This window comes from Pan troglodytes, chromosome 18 (assembly GCF_028858775.2).
Source record: "Pan troglodytes isolate AG18354 chromosome 18, NHGRI_mPanTro3-v2.0_pri, whole genome shotgun sequence".
Classification (NCBI taxonomy): domain Eukaryota; kingdom Metazoa; phylum Chordata; class Mammalia; order Primates; family Hominidae; genus Pan; species Pan troglodytes.
The window spans coordinates 23419230-23438235 of NC_072416.2; the positions used below are offsets into that span (position 1 = coordinate 23419230).

The window sequence follows — 19006 nt, forward strand, 5'->3', positions numbered from 1 at the left end:
TGGGGGTGTCCACAGATTGTTTCTTTGTGTCATTGAGTTTATGTGCATAGGTGTGGTACAAGGTGCTCATTCCATGTAGCACCCCTATTACGTGGTATATACTGCTAAGGAAACCAAGAGGAGTGATTACTCAGAAAACCAGCCGATTATGCAATTTGTCAAAGTTGTAATGTCTGTGAAGCAAATTTCTTTAAACTGTTTTCTTATTGACAACTCTTAAAAAATTGAAGGACAATGATAGCTGAACTGAGAAATCTGGCAAGTCCACCAGGCAGTGGAGTGGAAGATTCTTTTAGTTTTTTTAACCAGCCCTGGAAACGCCTTCCATTCCACGTTTAGGAATCCTCCTTCCCTTCAGAACATGACTGCAGTGCCACCCTTCACCAGTAGGTGCCTCCATCACACCATCTCTCTCTCTAGGAACTGGAAACTTGAAATTCAGTAAAAGCCGTTTTAATCAACTCTCAAACTGATAACAATCTGTGTTGGAAAGGACATGGGGCATAGGCACCCAATTCCAAAACTACTAGAAATATTAACTGCCCTCCAGAAAAGATGAATCTGGCATACAGTATGTATCATACCCAAAAACCTCGTAAATTGCTCTGTACACTGAGACCCTGCAATTCTACAGCATTATCCTAGGATACTAGGATAGCTACACAAAAACATGTAATGAAGGAGCTATCAGAGGGTTATTAAAATGGAGTTCTAGGTAGTCAGTTCTAATGTGTGTGTGTGAGACAGAGTAAATAAAATCTTCGGTGAAAGAGATCTTCAAGAAGAGGCAGTAGACCTCTGGATCCAGAATGCTTGACTTTGAATCCCAGCTTTTTAAATTATTGTGTGAACTTGAATAAATTGCTTAACATTTCTGTGCTTGGGATAATAATGGTATGTATCCCAGAGGATTACAGATTAGTGAGATTATACATTCACAGTACTGTATATTATTTGTTGTATGAAGTCTGGAGGGATACAGAATAGCATGTAGTTTGAGTACACTTTTGTAGGAGAAAATATGCAAAGCTATACATAGGCTTCTAACAAAACCTGCAAGGCTATATGCCAAAACGTTAATAGTATTTATCTATGGCTAGTGCCATTGACAAATCAGGTTTTAACAAATGCTTTTCTGTTGTAGACTCGATTTTTTTTAACATTCAACAAACATTGCTTTTATATTTGGAAAATAATTCTTACCACCTGCTGTCAGGAGAAGAAAAGAAGAGAAAGATAATTCTACTTAAAATTAACTCTTAGGGTTGGGCAGTTGGAGCAGTGTTTAATCTTATAAATGTAGCTTCATAAGATCTGGTCCTATATGAAAGTTTAAATGTAGCTTCTGTAAGATCTGGCCCTATATGGAACCAGAACTGAAGAGCTTGACTTGGGATCAGACACCGCAACTTGATTCAAGTCCCTTCATCAGGAGGAAAGTTCCCTAGGTGAATTGCCAACTTCCGCTGCAAGGCCCTGAGAACAACTTGAAACTGACAGTGTTGTTGGGTTCCTTCCTGCCCAGCTGAGCTCCAAAGCTGTGAGAGCTTAGCTGCTGTTTACCTCTTGAGGCTCAAGTCCTGAGAGATAAATTAAGTGTCTGCCTCGGATATGAAGAGGCCTGGGTTGGAGCTTCACCTCCCACACACACCTGAGTATTTTGGGGCAAGTCACTTAACCTCATTTGAGGCTATTTCCACAGCTGTATAAAATGAGGAAATAACTACTTTTGATTATTGAGACATTTGTGGAAAATGACACAGTAATGCACTATGTGTGAATTATTTTCCCTCTCTGGGCCTGTTTCCTCACCTTTAAAATAGGGGAAATTAGTACTTCATAAGGTTATGAGGATTAAACTAGGAAAAGTCAAGATTGAGTGCTGAATAAATGACATACTATTTTACTAAGGATCATCTCCCTGTACCAAGAGCACTCCACTTGCTCCCAAGAATAGCCAAGGCCATCTTTTTCTTAGGAGAAAGGGTAGGGGTGGAGGTTTCCCCAGGGATCCAACTCCAGAACTCTGCAGAGATGGGCCTGCACTACAAGGCCTCTGAGACTTCAGTCTGCACACTCTGTTCTTTAGCCTGATGCTCCACCTTTTGGAAGCCAAAGCTGCCAACTTGGCCTTTTGCAAAACACACATTCCATTCATAAGTGCGTTTGTGCATTTTTCCTCCCACACCCTTCCAGGCAGCCAGCGCAGAGCTGCCAAGGCAGCTGCTGGAGAAGCAGCTTCTTATGGGGGAAAAGCAACTCCAAGGGCTTTTACAGAACTCATGGTTTAGGCTTTGAACACATTACTCCCATTTTCTGGTCTCCTTGACCATAGGGGGGGTTGTTCATTTCTTTTTGCCCCCCTTTTTGTAAATAACCTCTTCCCTATTACAAAGGAAACCTATTAATGAAAATTTGAAAAATACAGAAAAATTTAAATCACAACTGATCCCACCATCAACGGTCAATGACTGCCAATATTTTATAATCGATCAACTTTTTCCATGATAGAAATTCTATTATTCAAAAGCAGAGTTTTAATAGCTGTGTAATATTCTAGCATTGATGTATGCCATAATTTCTAAAACAGTCCCTTTTGTTGACCTTGGAAGTTGTTCCCAAATGATGTTGCCAGTGATATCCTTGCACATACATCCTTGGGAGATATTTCTTTTAGGAAAAGTGCCTAAGTGAAATTATTGGGTTAAAGAGTACGAACACACGCTTTTAACTCCAGAAAGGATTTTACTGTTTACTAGCATAGATTTCTTTCAAATTTTTGCCATTTTAAATTTTTCATTGTATATTTAATGTCTGCTTATTTGAATACCCTTTAGATTGGCATCCTGCTTTTTTCCCAGAAGCTTTTTGGTAAATTATTTTTCCTAAGTGAGTTGTTCATATCCTTTGCCATTTTTCTATTGGGAAGCCAGATCCTTTTCCATACTGAATTTTTAAGAGCGCCTTATGGATTCACTATATATAGTGTCCATTTACAAACTATTACAAAATTTTAGTTTGCTTTTTAAGGTATATCATTTTATGTTTAGTCTTTTGTGATTTCCTCTATTTGCTTTTATGCTTAGAAAGCCCTGATTGATCTCTGGATCCAATGACAAGTTTATATATTTCTAATGATTTAATGTCTATACTTCATAGCCTTATTTTTCTTGGAATTTATCTTGGCATGTAATAACTTTCTCCCAAATATTTAGATAATTTTACCCAATTACCTAGCTTTACTTACCCAATAAAGAAGGATGCTCCTTTATCATTTAAGTCCATGTGTATACTAGGGCCAGTATTCATGTTTTCTTCTGTCTTGTCATGTAGTAGTACCACACTATTGTGTAGCTCTATGATGTACTAGCAGTTTTAGCAGCATCACCCCAGATAAACACAGGGCCCATGGAGAGTCTCCATCAGCATGGATTACAGAACACTGTAGAGTTAAGATGCTTCACTGCTGACTGCACTGGTGCTGCTACATTCCACCAGGACTTTTTCAGCACCCCTGAGTCAAGAGACGGGATAACGGTCAGAACACTGAACAGAAGAATGTTAAACTCAGGTAGGAGCCTTATGTTTTTAAGACAGGGCATCCTCAGAAGTCAACGTAAAGGAAAGGAAAGGGAGAGGTTAGGCAAGCTCCCTAATCTTATCAGGCAGACTAACCCTTTTTGACCTACGTCAAAACTCAGAGCTAGAAGGATGACTTCCAGAGCCAATCCAGCCATGTGCTTCAGCAACTGATTTGAAAGGAGGGAAGAAGCCAGTGTTGCAACTCTTCCGTACTCCTCAGATCCTCAGCACTACCTTCAGTGCACCTTTCTTGCTAGAAAGCATTCCACGTGCAGTTAAGCTCATCTGGTAACTAAGTGAAGTTGTTTGTCCATCATCTAATTGAAAATTAGATTTTAGCTGTATATAATCTATACAGCCTGTGACAGCACTTTGAATAGCCCAGGCTCTATACAAGCCCCCAAATCAGTATCCTTCCACTTTATTCCCCAAACCTATTTGTAAGGCTCTGGCTGGGCTCCATAACTCAGAAGTGCCAAAGCACAGAAGAAACAAGCCCAAAAGAGCCAACTGGGGAATGTTTTAGAGGCATACTTTTTAAGTGAGGAAAACATCATCCCTTAAGATTTCCTTCCAGCCCCCACCTGGTCCTGTCCTTAGTAATGAGGAAGGAAGAGAAAAAGAGTTGCAGTTCATTGAGGAAATCTCAGAAACCTCTCCCTAATCAGAGAATGTAGACATGACTTCCAGAGCCTTTGCAACAGAAAAGAAAAAGTACACCTACTCCCACCACCATACTTACTTATTTTTACAAGATACCAACATGAGGCTGGGAATCTTTGGGGAGGCCATCAGGGCCTCCATGAAAGAAATGTGTAAGATGGCCAGTCAAGAGCTTTCCTGAATGTAAACAATAACTAGACAGAAAATACAATGGAAGGAAGCTAAGGGTCGTAAGTGGTCTAATCATCATACATCTAGAGTGTTAAGAGGCAGATGGGAATCTCAGGGATCACGTTAGTCTGAGCTTCTTCCCCCATCCCCAATTTGGCACAGAGGGAAATTAAGCCCCTAAGAGGGGCTGTGACTTGTGAAAGGTCATGTATGACCATGCCAACCCCCTCTCTTATTCTCTGGTTTCCCTGCATTACTCACCTAGCATTCCTTTGGAGAACCTTAAAAGAGCTTGTAATGTTTGAGCACTTATGTGTCATTGGGACTTTATCAAGACTTTTAAATCCTAGCACTCTGATGGAACCAAGAGTCTTTTAATTTTGCAGATGAGTAAAAGGAAACTTAGAGGTTCACTAACTTGCCAAAGGTCACATAGCAGTGGCATTTGACAGTTAAAGCCAGATACAGCTTGTTTCCTTTGCCTTAATGCACTGCCATACTGTTAAATCTAGGGGTCATGCATTTAACATACTGCTCAACTTCACTTTTTATTCCTCATGAGAATTCACATCAGTTGCTAAGGTAAGACTATTTAGGCAGTGGCCCTGTGAAGACTTATTTGCTCTTTGCCTCTAAGCACTGAGACCCCCAAAAGCCACCCTACTAAGCTTGGTATGTGGGAGGTCAACAACCATGTTTGGAGTCTGAGGATCCTGTACTTATCTGGATTGTTTTTCAAAGAATAAAAATTGTTACTCAATATGTTGGTAGAAGCTCCCAGTGGGTAAATTTTGCCCCAGAATAAAGTCACTGTTTTTTTTTTTGTAGAAATATCAATATTCAAGTAAACAAATTTATTAAATCCAACAGCAGGTAACCTTCCAAATAAAAAACATTAAAGGAAAAAATGTAGACATCAAAGACAAAAATGTGTGTAACAAGTCAATAAAAATACTCAAGGGGCCATTTGGAGAGTGCAACAGTGCAGAAAATACAAACAAAAGTATTAACTTTTGTCAAGTTTGTACAACCTCAACAAACAGATACACTGGTCACAAACCAAGAGGGATCCACAAAGGTGGAGGGTCACATGAGCAGTGGACTCATCACCTCAGCGGCTTAAGGCAGGGTATATCTGTGGGACCAATTCATCCAAGCCCCATTTGCCTATTGCTTCACATTCCCCCTTTAAAACCTAGTCATATTCATTAGTGCAACAGGTAAGAGCAATTAAGCACAGACGGAGCTGGGGACCAGGGTCAGAGGGAAGACACTTCTCCCAGAGCAAATGTATGCATGTCAGGGGGATGAAAAACCCCAGCAGCTGCTGAATGGCTTCCTTTGGCAATATCCAAGATTTGTGTTGAAAGGAGCAGGGAGGTTGGATGGGTGGCGGAAGTAGGTATTTATGAGATAGGCTGGGTTTCCAAGAAGAGAAGAATAGGGAGGACATGATGCCCAGCACCTGAATCAGAAGCAGAACCCAATGGTTATGCAAAGCTATTTGAACTATTTTGGCTTCTGCAACCAGTGCTCAAGAATCTATTTCGTCTTTCGAAAAGGGGGAAAACCCCTGCCGATCCTCACCAACATGCAGTCCCAGTCCAGTTTAAACTGGATATGCAATTACAGCTTACCAGGGGAATAAACTCTGAGGGGGGTGGATGGTTCGGAACCTTCTTTATATGATCAGAAAACACACTGTGGAATAAGAGGAGGATCAATGTCGCATTTCCTCAATGAGTCCCAATTAACACAATTCAACAACCTTAATAGTCCTTTCAGTCGTTTAAACAAGATACTGCTGGAGTCCTCCAAGGAAGACCTGTCATTTACCAAGATGTTCAAGTCCCCCAAGGAAGACCTTTGTCAGTTACCAAGATGCTCAAGTCATAGCTAACCAAACATGAGAGACAAGAAAAACAGCAGAGCAGTCAAGTAAAACGCAACAAAAACCTAGCAGCAGCTTTCTTCTACGCCTTAACCTTATAATTGCATAACTGAGTCTACACCTTTTGGGCTTTGCTGCACTGAAGACCTCATTTGGAATCTGGCAAACCAAACATTCTTAAATACATAGGTTGGTGTAAAAGTAATTGTGGTTTTTGCCATACTTAATGGCAATACATTAAGTATGGCAAAAACTTACTTTTGCACCAACCTAACAGATCTGTTTTGGTTTGTAAACTTTTAGACAAGTTCTTATCCCAGTAACTCCCCACCACTGTTTAATACAATTTGGCATAGTATATAGTACATGAGGCCATCGAGTGTACTACTATGGGACTAAATTTTGGCACCAGCCCCTAGAGACCAGTACTGCTTCAAAGACGAATACTGTGTGGCTTAATCCTTTCTCCCTTTCCAAAAAGCGTAGTTTGTGCTTTCCTTGGGGAAGTTTAATGTTGAAAACACTGCCTTGTACATTTTCAATTGTTATTTTCCTGGGCCCAGGGGTTTGGTTAAAATTTAGATCTTCACCCAGCTCTAGATTCATCTTCCCTTATCAGAAGGGCAGACATGGGTTCCTGGACCCAACTCACACAGGTGGGCAGCACTTCAGCTGCTGAGACAACCAGCTGAAGCATAGCAAAGCCCCTTACAGGAGGTGGGGTTAAGAACGATACATTGAGATTTGGCAAAGATGGGGGAAAGAGCAATTCAATGAAGCAGCACGTCATCTCATACCATCTTTCCAATAAACTGCTAAAGAAACATCACAAAAGCTGACAAAGCCAGTTGTCAAAACTGAGTTATTTCTTATTTCCCAACACACTTGTTTGTTGTTGCCCTCAGATGTTGCCGATTTCCAAAGTGGCGTCCACATCCTGCCCCTCTCCACATCACCCTGATATTCTGTTGCTAAGCAAGGAGTGTACTGGCTTATCTGAGGGGCATGCATTCAGCCTCTTACACAGACTTACTGCTCACTCATTAAGTGGCAAACCTATTTCTAGGTTGAAAGGAACAAGACTTTTCATTTCCCAGAAGTATAACTTCAAACCCTACACACACCTCACCTTGGATCCCTTTGCAGAAAAACTGCATTTCTTGTGGTCATGAAAGAGTCAAGCATTGGCCCAGAGCTACTGCAGAAGCTTGAAATCTTTGCTGAGCATCAAGTACTCAAACTTGAAAGGAACGTGTAAGTCCCTCCCTGACTGCTCCCTTTTCTGGCTTCTCATTTGCAAATGGATCAATATAACCAAAAAATAACTAAATGGCTTTTTTGGTGGGGGATGAGGAGGCTAAATAGTTAATTTAAAAAACAACAAAATACATCCACTCTAGTACATCTAATGCACGGAATGTCTTCTTAAAGGGTGGGGAAGGAACCTAGTTTCTCCAGAGTACTCAGGGTCCTGGGCTGCCTGCCTCTTTTGTGCAGCTTTCTCTGATACACTCTGATCTGGGATGGAAAGGGCCTTATCTGGCCAAGAGCAGCCTGGCTTTTCCCTCAGTCAACCACTACCCAATCCAGAACCGGGGAAAATGAGTTGCAAACTGGCTTAATGAAAAAGCGGTCTTTTTAAAACCTCAGTCTGGGTACCCAGCTACAACTGATCTCACAGAACCTGCTGGGACCCCTGGAGACTTATTCAAGAGTCTTATTTAGCTAGAACAGAAGCCAGGCATCTGGCCCAAGACCCCCTTCAGCTTTCTAGCAGTACTATACCGTGGATGATCTTAAAGTTTCCCATTTGCCCCTCTGAAGGAGGAACTGTCAGGTTTAGGATTTAAAAAAAAAAACAAATTCCAAGTATGTTCCCTATGGTCAATATCAGTTTTAGAAAAATACCAACTGCCAAAACTCTTTAATAATCCTTAAGATGGGAGCCCAGAGCTGTAAGGCTGCTCACAATGAACTCAAAACATGCAATTCCTGCCCAGGCTGAGAAACATACCTGGGACGCAGCAGGGTATTAGGTTAGGGGAGAAACCTCCAAATGTTTAACAGACAAAGTCTCATTACCTCAAGAGTATAAATATTTTTATAAGTTTTTATTTAAAAGATTCCCTTTTTAATCTGTTCCAAAGTGTTGGAAGCTGAACTATACAAGTTCCTGCCACCCATCCTTCCAGTACAGTTTTCTGAGGACATACTTTTTAAATGGAAAAATAACAGGAGGACCCTCTAACTGAAACCAGGTAGGCCCAGAGTGAGCTCCTCAGGCCCCTGTGGCAGCCTGGCCAAAGCTGGCCTTTATGGAGCCAGCGCGTGGAAAAGTCTGGGGAACCGGGGCCCTCCCTCTTGTGAGGAAAGGGCTGAGCAAACTCATGTTCTCTTTAGTGAAATGGTCCAAATTCAGATCCAAAAGCCTCCATTATGGCATTCCCTGGCACTCTTCTTATACTTTATACATTGAAGGCAGCTCCCTCTTTTATGGCCAGTATAAGCAGGCAAAGAAACAAAGGAATATAGATACATATATGTGTATATATATATATTTTATATAGGTAAAATATATACATATTTTATATATGTATATATACATATTTGGGGGTAGGGAAAGGAGAGGAGGGTCATGTAAACCTAAACAGTCATCACATTACCCCAAATGAGCCTGACATTTAACAAAAAGATAATAAATAACTCCTGGGGGTTAAGTGACAACATGGGTGCAGCAAGAAGGGAAAGGGCACAAATTTAACTATTAAATACACTTTGATATTTGTTTGGCAGAGTTCAGGCCAACCCCAGGCTTCTGCCCTTGCCAGACAAGTAAGCTGATGATATTCAAAGAAAAAAATAAAAATATTTAAAAAAAAAAATTCAAGCAGAGCTCCATACCACAGTTTTCCTTCAAGTCAGTTGGCCGGCAGGCAGTTTCCCGACCACCAGGAACAGAAACTTTGGCTCCAAGGCAAATGAAACAAACAAACAAAAAAAAGTATTTCCACTTACAACATGAAAATACAGAAACTTCATCAAAGAAAGAAAACTATCAAAGAAGTCTACTTCCAGCAAAACTGAGGTAGCACTGCTTTCTCCGCATTCAATGCTTAAGTGGTTCTCAGTACAACGTGTTCTTAAAAAATGCTCACTTGACTGACAGGTGCAGCATGTTGACGGAAAAACTCAACATGAAATGCAATAGGTCAAAGAAGGAATGAGCAAGAAGTGAGGGAAATCAGGGTTCTGGATAAATTAGCTTAAAAGGGGGTTGTCACCAGACTACAAATGCTCTTGGCTGGCCTTGGCTCTCCAAGAGCTCTCAATTGCCTGGGAATTAATGCAATGTGGTTAACAGTTAACACTGCTATTCAAATCTGTGTAAATCTTTAAAAATAATTATTACAACCTAAATTCAACCATGTAAACAGCACTACACACAGTACAGACCTGCCCTGAAAAACAATATGCGAAACTGAGATCTGGCACTGTATCATTTTGTAATGTTAATTCAACCTAACAGTCCCATCCCCCCGCCCTGCTCTATGCCCTCCCCTACCAAAAAAAAAAAAAAAAAAAAAAAAAAAAAAAAAAAAAAACAACCTAAATTTGTGCAAGAAATGGCAGGCTTATTCTATCTGAAGGCTTCAAAAAAAGATACACAACATGTAACCAGGTTCAAATATTCTGGGAGATCCCCCCAAAAAGGAAATAACCAAAATAACCAAAAAAATGAAGAAAGTGCCTAAAACATGATACAGCATTTTAGAGCCCTTTCAGATACAAGGCAGAGAAAGGTGTAAAGTAGAAAATATCCGGATCTTCAGTAATTTCCAAAATGGTCCAATTCCTCAGTTGGCTGCAGGGCAGCTGGCAGATCCTTGCTGCTGCTCCTGGGACAGAGCCACTAAGTCTGCTCCTCGGGACACAAGCCCTCGGGCCCTGAGCTGAGTGCACCTCTCCCTTCCCCTTCTCTTTTCCTTCGCTCCATTTCCCACTCCACAAAGGTGTCAAAGAGACTTGGCCAGGCCTCATCTTCACTGTAGTTGCTGAGGTCAGGGCCAATCACCTGAGTGAAGTTAAGGAACATGTTCCAAGTGTCCCGGGAGATGCCCTTGATCCCCGAGGGGTTCTCTGTTAGGAAGTTTAGCCATTGGTCCAATACCGGAGGATTGTTCTGGGTAAAGACTAGTTTCCACAGGGCAATGGCTATTTCCCGATGCAGTGACCGCTGCCCTTCTTCAGAGTCCAGGCCAAACTGAAATGTAAACCGGTAGAGATCCTTGAATTTATCCTCTTGTTTGGCTTCTGTTAAGAGGCTAGGGAACCGTGCACAGATTCCGTCAATGCTGTCTGCACTTATTGCTTTGCAGCCATCAAAAAACTCCTTCCTGCAACAGAAAGGAAAAGGACAATTAATAATTATAAACTATACTATTTACAGGCAATATACATAGTGATTAAGAGCAAGGCTTTCAGGCCAGATGGTCTGAATTTGAATTCTAACTCCTCCAACTAATTAGTCCTATTTCCTTACTTGTCAAATGGTAAAAATACCACCTTACTTCATAGGGTTTTGGTGAGGACTAAACAAATTACTATTCTGCTTCTAACAGTGCCTGGCACACGGTTGGCAGCTGATAATGGTTCATTTATTCATTCATTCATCTTCCCAAAGCTAAACTCAAGTCTCCTGCTCCCTGCCCTGTTTCCCGCTCTGCAATAGCGATTAAGCTGCGGATTCTTTCTCCTTCCAGAGGAGGAGGCTTCCTGTTTCCCTTCTGATTCTCTATGGGTTGTTTGTTTGGGGTATATTTTTAGTGATTGCCAAGGGAGACTTCTGGAGCCAAGGATTCTGAACCTGGGTAATTCTACCACCAGAGATCAAAATTATATTATTAAAAAACAAAAATTACGTATGTATTTTTAACATCTATACAACTCTTTCAGCTTACAGCATGGTCTCGCATTGATCGTCTTCTCAGGGACTGTAGTATCTGCTGAAGAGGTGAGGCCTCTGAGGTCTGGAGGGTAACCTTCCTGGGGTGGGGGGCATGCAAACTACAAATTGTATGGCTAGGCCTCACAGTCAGTTCTTATTCATAACCCCGTGCTCTACAAACCACATTCTATAGGGACATATGACCAGAACAATATGCACAGCTACTGCTTAGTAACTGAGGCCAACTGACCTTATTATACACAGGCCTGGCTGAGGGCAGGCAACATGCTAAGTACTAGAAAGGGCAAGTGGCTTCATGGAGGGAGAGAGGCATATCCCCTCCCCAGAGGCACTTATTATATTGGTACTCACAGTGCCTGGCACATGCTGGGCATACAATAAATATCGAGTGAGTGAACTGACATGTAAAGGAGTAAAAGAAAAGAAAGGTCCAAGACAGCAGTGGGGCCGAGCAGCAACTTGGCCACCTGGCTCACCCTGGCTTATTTCTCATTTAAGGCAAAGATGAGCAGTGCCCAGTTACTCAGAAGCTGCCAAATAATGCTATGATAGGCCTGAAATTTGACCTATGAATTAGGCAAAGGCGTTATTCTGCAAAAAAAAAAAGAAAAAGAAAAAAAAAAAACCATAGCATACACATTAGAACCAGACATGAATCTTTATCAAAATCCAAATGCCTGGGCCTTCCCTGCTGAGATTCCTATTCAGTAGGTCTGCTGCAGAGCCAGGGAGATATATTTTAAACCCTTAGAGTCCAGAGGGGCTTCTCAGCATCATAACCACAACTTGGCTCAAAACATTCAAGCTTTAGAGAACCTGATCAGAAAAATAAAAACTTACCCAAAACCCTATGAAGCCAACCCAGTCCTATCCTAGCTGGGCACCACTGCCCAATGCTGTTCTCTTTCCTCCACTGCTCACCTGGTGACATAAAGTGTTTGTGACTAACCTGGTGAATTTGCACATGGTTGCAGCCTGGAACTTCCAAGCCAAGAGCAGCACTCGAAATTCTGTGGGGTCAACACACAGGTCATTGCAAAAGCGCTCCATGCCTTCCTCCAAAATTGCATCTTCCCGCTCATCCTTGTAGCGCCTGAACAGTTCTTCCAATCTTTGCAAGGAAGACTCCTCAGCATTGGACTTGGACTCCCTCCCAGCATCTCCCGAGGACGTCGGCAGCTGGCAGGCCTCAGTGGCAGCCTCGGCCTTCTTGGTCCCGTTGACGAGGATATCTCCACCTGGCTTGCCACAGGGTGGTACCTGCTCCTCACGGTGGCCTGCACCCCGCCTGCTGTGTGACTTGTTGCTGGGGTCACGGTCTCCATTTTTGCTGCCCAGGGTCGATGAGGGATTCTTACACTTGGTGACACACTGGCCCATGGTGCTGGTGGCCTGGCCTCTAGAGTGGACCCCTCTGGATTGGATGCCCTCGCTGCCGCTGGCCCATGTACCTCAACATGCCATCAGCCAGAGGAGCCAGCCAACCTGGAAGGAAATTAGAAAGCCATCACCTCTGGGTGGGGGAAATGGGGTATGGACCCTACCTTCTAGGGTGCACACTGGTTCACCGCTCTATTTCCATGAGCCAACAACGAACCATGGGAGAGACCCTGAGTTCATCATCCCCTTCACAGGCCAGCTCTGTAACTTCACCTTGGCGACGCAGTGGCTGGGGCACATATGGAGAACCAATGAGGGAAATTCCTAAAATTCTTAAGGTAACATAGATTTCAAAGAGGCCGATTCATATGTAGAATGCATCAAAGACTGACAGAAATATTCCAGAGGAAATCTGTCTTGCCAACTTGCCATCACATAAGAAAAGTTATTTGGACCTGGGTTAAGCCAGAAGGCACAAAGGAAGGGTTCATCTTCTAATTCCTAATGCCAACATTCTCAGATTTTCTTTTTAAGTAGGATGAGTAGGGAGAAGGGGTGGCCATATTCAGAACAATAGTCTCATAATGCCCTAATGATGAGGTTGTCAAGACTACAAGCAGGGGCCTAAGCCAAGCAGCAAAATGAAATTTGCCTCTGATCTCTCCAGATTCCTTTCTGGGCCTATCCCACACAGTAGGTGAAATGCCCTTGCTTTGCCCTACTCCATCCACCTATAGAAACCATCCACCAAGCCTATACTCCAAACCAAGTTTCCCAACTGAGGAGCTTCTTCTCCCCCAGGTCCTCAGCAAGGCTGTACTTAGAATGCAAGCCAAGTCCACAATAAATGTGATTGTCCTATAGGGCCTATAGGCTGAGCCTTCCAAAGAAGCATGTCTCCACTTTAAAAGAAGGACTGGGGCCGGTTGCAGTGGCTCACATCTGTAATCCCAACATTTTGGGAGGCCAAGGTGGGTGGGCAGATAGCTTGAGTGCAGCAGTTTGTGACTGGCCTGGGAGACATAGCAAGACCCTGTCTCTACGAAAAATAGAAAAAAATTAGTTGGGTGTGGTGATGCACACCTGTACTCCCAGCTACAAGGGAGGCTCAGGTGGGAGGATCAACTGAGCCCAGGTCAAGGCTGCAGTGAGCTGGGATAGCACCACTCCACTGCAACCTGGGTGACAAAGACCCTGTGTAAAAAAATTGAAAAAATCACTGGTACAAAAACAGGCACACAGACCAATGGAACAGAATGGAGAGCCCAAAAATAAGGCCACACATCTACAACCATCTGATCTTCAACAAAGCTGACAAAAACAAGCAATGGGGAAAAGACTCCCTATTCAATAAATGGTGCTGGGATAACCGGCTAGCCATATGCAGAAGACTGAGGCTGGATCCCTTCCTTACACCATATACAAAAATCAACTCAAGATGGATTAAAGACTTAAATGTAAAACCCCAAACTATAAAAACCTTAGAAGGCAACCTAGGCAATACATCCTGGACATAGAACCAGGCAAAGATTTCATAACAAAGACACCAAAAGCAATAAAAACAAAAGCAAAAATTGACAAGTGGGATCCATAATAATTAAACTTAAGAGCTTCTGCACAGCAAAAGAAACTATCGAGAGATAGCAAAAGAAACTATCAAGAGATTCCTACAGAATGGAAGAAGAAATATGCAAACTATGCATCTGACAAAGGTCTAATATCCAGCATCTATAAGGAACTTAAATTTACAAGAGAAAAACAAATAACCCCATTAAAAAGTGGGCAAAGTACATGAATAGACACTTCTCAAAAGAAGACATACATGTGGCCAACAAGCATATGAAAAAAAGCTCAATATCACTGATCATTAGAGAAATGCAAATCAAAACCACAATGAGATACCATCTCACACCAGTCAGAATGGCTATTACTAAAAAGTCAAAAAAAAAAAAAACAGGAGATGGTTAGGTTGTAGAGAAAAGGGAACACTTATACACGGCTGGTGGGAGTGTAAATTACTTCGACCACCGTGGAAAGCAGTATGGTGATTCCTCAAAGAGCTAAAAGCAGAACTACATTCGAACTAGCAATCCCATTACTGGGCATATACCCAGATGAATAAAAACCATTCTGCCACAAAGACACACGCATGTGAATGTTCACTGCAGCACTATTCACAATAGCAAAGACATGGAATCAACCTAAATGCCCATCAATGACAGATAGGATAAAGAAAATGTGGTCCATATACACCACGGAATGCTATGCAGCCATAAAAAAGAACGAGATCATGTCTTTTGTGGGAACACACATGGAGCTGGAGGCTATGATCCTCAGCAAACTAACGCAGGGACAGAAAACCAAATACCACATGTTCTCACTTATAAAGTGCGAGCTAAATGATGAGAACTTATGAATACAAAGAAGGAAACAACAGAAACTGGGGTCTACTTGAGGGTAGAGGGTGGAGGGTGGTAGGAGGGAGAGGAGCAGAAAAGATAATTACTGGGCTCTGGACTTAACACCTGGGTGATGAAATAATATGTACAACAAACCCCCATGACACATGTTTACCTGTGTAACAAACCTTGACATGTACCCCCAAATCTAAAATAAAAGCTAAAAAAAAAAAAAGTTACCAAAAATAAATAAATAAAAATGCTCAGGATATTCAGAAAAAAAGAAAAAACTGAAAAAATTGGGAAAAAAATAGAAAAACAAAAGAAGGACAGATTTACCCAAATACAATCTCTAAATGGTAGGATAATTGCTAGATGAAAAAGAAAAGTTTGCACTGATACATAACAAACTCGTCATGGTGGTTTATTAATTATTTATATAATTTAAAAGTGGTTTTTTAAACAAATTGCTAGACATTTCTGAGCCAGAAGCGAGGTGATTTCTCTAAGATGACTCTGGCTACTTAGGACTCTTATTCCTACCTTCAACTGGTTTGTTGGAAAATCCATGTACAATTTAGTATTTATAAAACTTTGCCAACTGCTATAATAATGGCAGCCACTGCAATTACGTTGTTAATGAAGTGTGGACCAGGAGCCAGAAGTGTAGCAGGAAACAGACACTAAACAGAAGTCAACGTCAGTCACCCGGGCCTCCCCAGGTCTAGGGAGCTTTCATGGACCTCTATGATCCAAACTAAAAGATCTTTGAAAACCGGCAGTGGGACAGAAGGTGTTTTTTATGAAAGGCTGGAGCTTTAAACTTTGCCTGAAATACTTGGCTTCCTCCAAATAGCGCATGGATAAATTGGGGGTCGTCTTCAAGAGGAATTCTCTCTGAGGATAAGCTCTGAGTATACAGTAAGTTTAAAATGAAGAGCACAATCATTCCTGTAGTTATTAGAGATTAGTCATATCAAGGCCTGTCCCCTTCTCCACCCGCAAAGAGAACAATGACAAAAATACATGTCCAAACATGCCCTCAAAGACTTGTAGTTTTACTTAGGCTTCAAAAATACACTGAAGCTCTTATAAGGGCTTTTGGTATGGAAAACAACCATCCTAAGTAAGTTTTTTAAAAGACTTTTTATGCTTTAAGACTACAGCTAGTAAGCCATAAGTACAACTCATTACAATTTCAAATGGCAAGGGGTTAATTCTTGGAAGACCATGGTACAAGGGAAGCAACTGTGCGAGCTGAATTATCTCAAAACAAGGACTGTACCATGTGGAGGGCCTGGTTTCCAGATTTGTGTTTCTAAAGACTAGAATGCTGAAAGAAACAAAAGGCCCAAACTTACACAAACCCCACATGCTCACAGACTGGCAACTCTAATTCCCAGGCACGCTGACTCACCAGGGTTTGCTGCTCAGCTCCTGCTGCTGAGTGAGGCATGGGCACCCAGCGAGATAAGAGGATTTCCTGGCCTCCATCTGACCCACCTACCCCAGGCCACTCACCCCGCCCCCACTGGACAGATGCTTCATCCTAGCAGCTTCCTCCAAATCCTGGCGCCAAGGCCTTCAGGTAGGGACAGAACAGATGGGGCTCCCAAAGAGGCCCTAATCCCATTGAGCCAACCAGCCCTCCATGTAAGAGTATCTTTTGACTACCTGACACAGCAGAACCAGCTGAAACCTGAAAGCTTTTAACATGCCCAGCAGATGAAAAAAAGGAGAAGAAAATTAGTTTCAACAGATGATCAATCAGCAAATGCCAGAAGGTTGGATCGTTCTTCCACTCTGGTCTCTTTCTTTGAAATGCCCCCATTCCATTGAGTGTTGAGGCGAGTGGTGGTCTAAACCCAGAAGAAAATATCTCCAGATCTGGTGAGTATGGTCCCCCGATTACTCTGATTACTGCCCAGTGGTCTACCTTCTTCTGTGTCCACCCCCTTCTCTGGGAAAATACTTTTGCTCTCCCAGAGCTTTCCCCAGGCTCCATCACAGTGCCCAGCCCCACGGCCCAGGCTGGCAGCACTTCAAGTGTTTTAAAGTTGAAGGTCTCCCCTAGACTCACTAGCTGATGGCTAACAGCTAATAATAGCAGTCATCAATTATTGAGCACTTGATACGGTGCCAGGCACTATGCTAAGCACTTTTGGGGACATGAACTCACATATACTCATCACAGCCTCATTTAAAAACAAGGAAACTGAGGCTGAGGAAAGTAAATTACCCATGATCACACATCTGGCTCAAGATACCATGACATTTACCCCTAGGCTAGATTGCTGAGCCCACCCCCAGCAAAGCATCTAGAGAGAACACATGACGGACCGGCCCCAAGTTCAGGAGTGACACCACAGCAACCCCAGAGCAGCAAATCTCACCATCAGCCACTGGAGAGAGAACACATGGTCTGTGCTCGGTGCTCAAGAAGGATCTCCTACTCACTGCCCTCTCCCCAGGCCAGCCCTGCTGCCATGATCCAGGCAGGCACCATGCACCCAGGCTCAGCCCCACCAGATGTGGAAACGAGAATTAGTCCAGATGCCCTAAACGTGTGACGTTTTTGTCCACCAGCACAGTTAAAAGCTCCAGCTCTGAAAAGGACGCCCAACTGCGCCACTGGCTAATTGTTTGACCCTAATGGAAGCCTGAATTTCCTCAATCTGCAAAACGATATCTGCCTGATAGAGCTCTTGAAAGGATTCAGTGAGGAAATGCAGATTAAAGGTACATGGCTTCAGAGAAAACACTTGATATGACAGCTGTTACTGTATCAGTAGTAGTAGTAGCTCAGTAGTATCTGGTTAGCCTGTTGGAAGCCCCAACTTACCCCATCTGAACAATGGGCTCCAGGCCTCAGATTCCACAGGCCCAGCTGGCCAGGACTTCCTATCCCTGCACTGAGTCACTGGCCCAGGGCTTGTTCCAAAACCGATTATCTTGCCACAGCACTGATCCTACTCAAATACACCACTACCCAGTAATGCTTGGAGGATCAGACTCTCCACAACACAGGATTTCCTTGTGATTGATCCTGAATAAAATCAAGCTGAGTATCTGCTGTGCCCAACGGACAATGAATTGCTGGTTATGCCCAGTCCCTAACCTGGAGCAGGCTTTCAGCCAGTTCCAAACTCCTTCCCCTCTCCACTTAGTCCCAACTCTGTAGATCTCTGCAAAAGAAAGGATGTCTAGCTTTCCACTCAGTTACTAATTTAATGGAACTGCCTTCCCAGTTGGTCCTCCTCTCCATCACTGCCACCTCTGAAGTGGACAGCCTCAGCACAATCTGGACATCCCAGCACCAAATTTTCAACAGCAACAGAGCATTATTAGTCCTGAATATCATTTGGTATTTGTTAATACATTAAGAAAGCTATATATAAATGTAGCTCTGTGAAGCAATTACCCCCATTTTACAGGAAACTAAACAGAGACATACTGAGGTCAAGGAGTCTATTTAGGAATGGAGGAAACAGAAGCGCAGTGATGAAGAGGATGAGCTCAGACAAACCAAGACAAACCATTGCCATTGCCATTGCCATGGCAATCTCACCAAATAATGGGAACTGTCCGCATGGAACTTTAAAAGGAGGCAGTTGTACCTCAAAGCACTATTGGGTAGAATAAATAACGCAGGTAAATGCTCTGCTCAATACCTGACTCACAGAAAGCATTTGGTTGGTGTTAGCCTCTATAGTAGTTATAATTATTGTCACAACGTTGGTGACAGAATCATCTCCCTTCTCCTAGAACAGTGCTCTTTTCAGGAGCCAGCCCGGATCTCCCATAGCGATTCAGGTCTGCTCACAGTAAGTGACCATTCTCCTGCATTAGCAAGGGACACAAATGGGTTGAATGGAGCCAGAGACAAGGAGGGATGTGGAGAAAGAAAAGGCAGAAGAAAGAAGGAAAAAAAAAAAAAAACCCATGAACTGGGGA

At 42.7% G+C, this 19006-nt stretch overlaps 1 protein-coding gene across 6 annotated transcripts in view; it reads right to left on the reverse strand.

Annotated features, from left to right (window-relative positions):
* Window positions 1-5255: 5255 nt before the first annotated feature.
* DCUN1D3 (defective in cullin neddylation 1 domain containing 3) overlaps window positions 5256-19006 on the reverse strand; it is a 46036-nt gene continuing 32285 nt past the window's right edge. For 4 of the 6 annotated variants that reach the window (XM_016929610.3, XM_016929606.3, XM_063796810.1 and 1 more), the window contains 2 exons: window positions 12223-12758; window positions 9919-10701 (listed from right to left, as the gene is read on the reverse strand). In XM_016929610.3, coding sequence (XP_016785099.1) covers window positions 10218-10701; window positions 12223-12653 — 915 coding nt within the window. In that variant the 5' untranslated portion in view covers window positions 12654-12758 and the 3' untranslated portion in view covers window positions 9919-10217. Of the gene's footprint in view, window positions 10702-12222; window positions 12759-18506; window positions 18575-19006 lie in introns of those variants that run through there. The other 2 variants (XM_016929609.4, XM_001158932.4) reach the window with 2 other exon arrangements.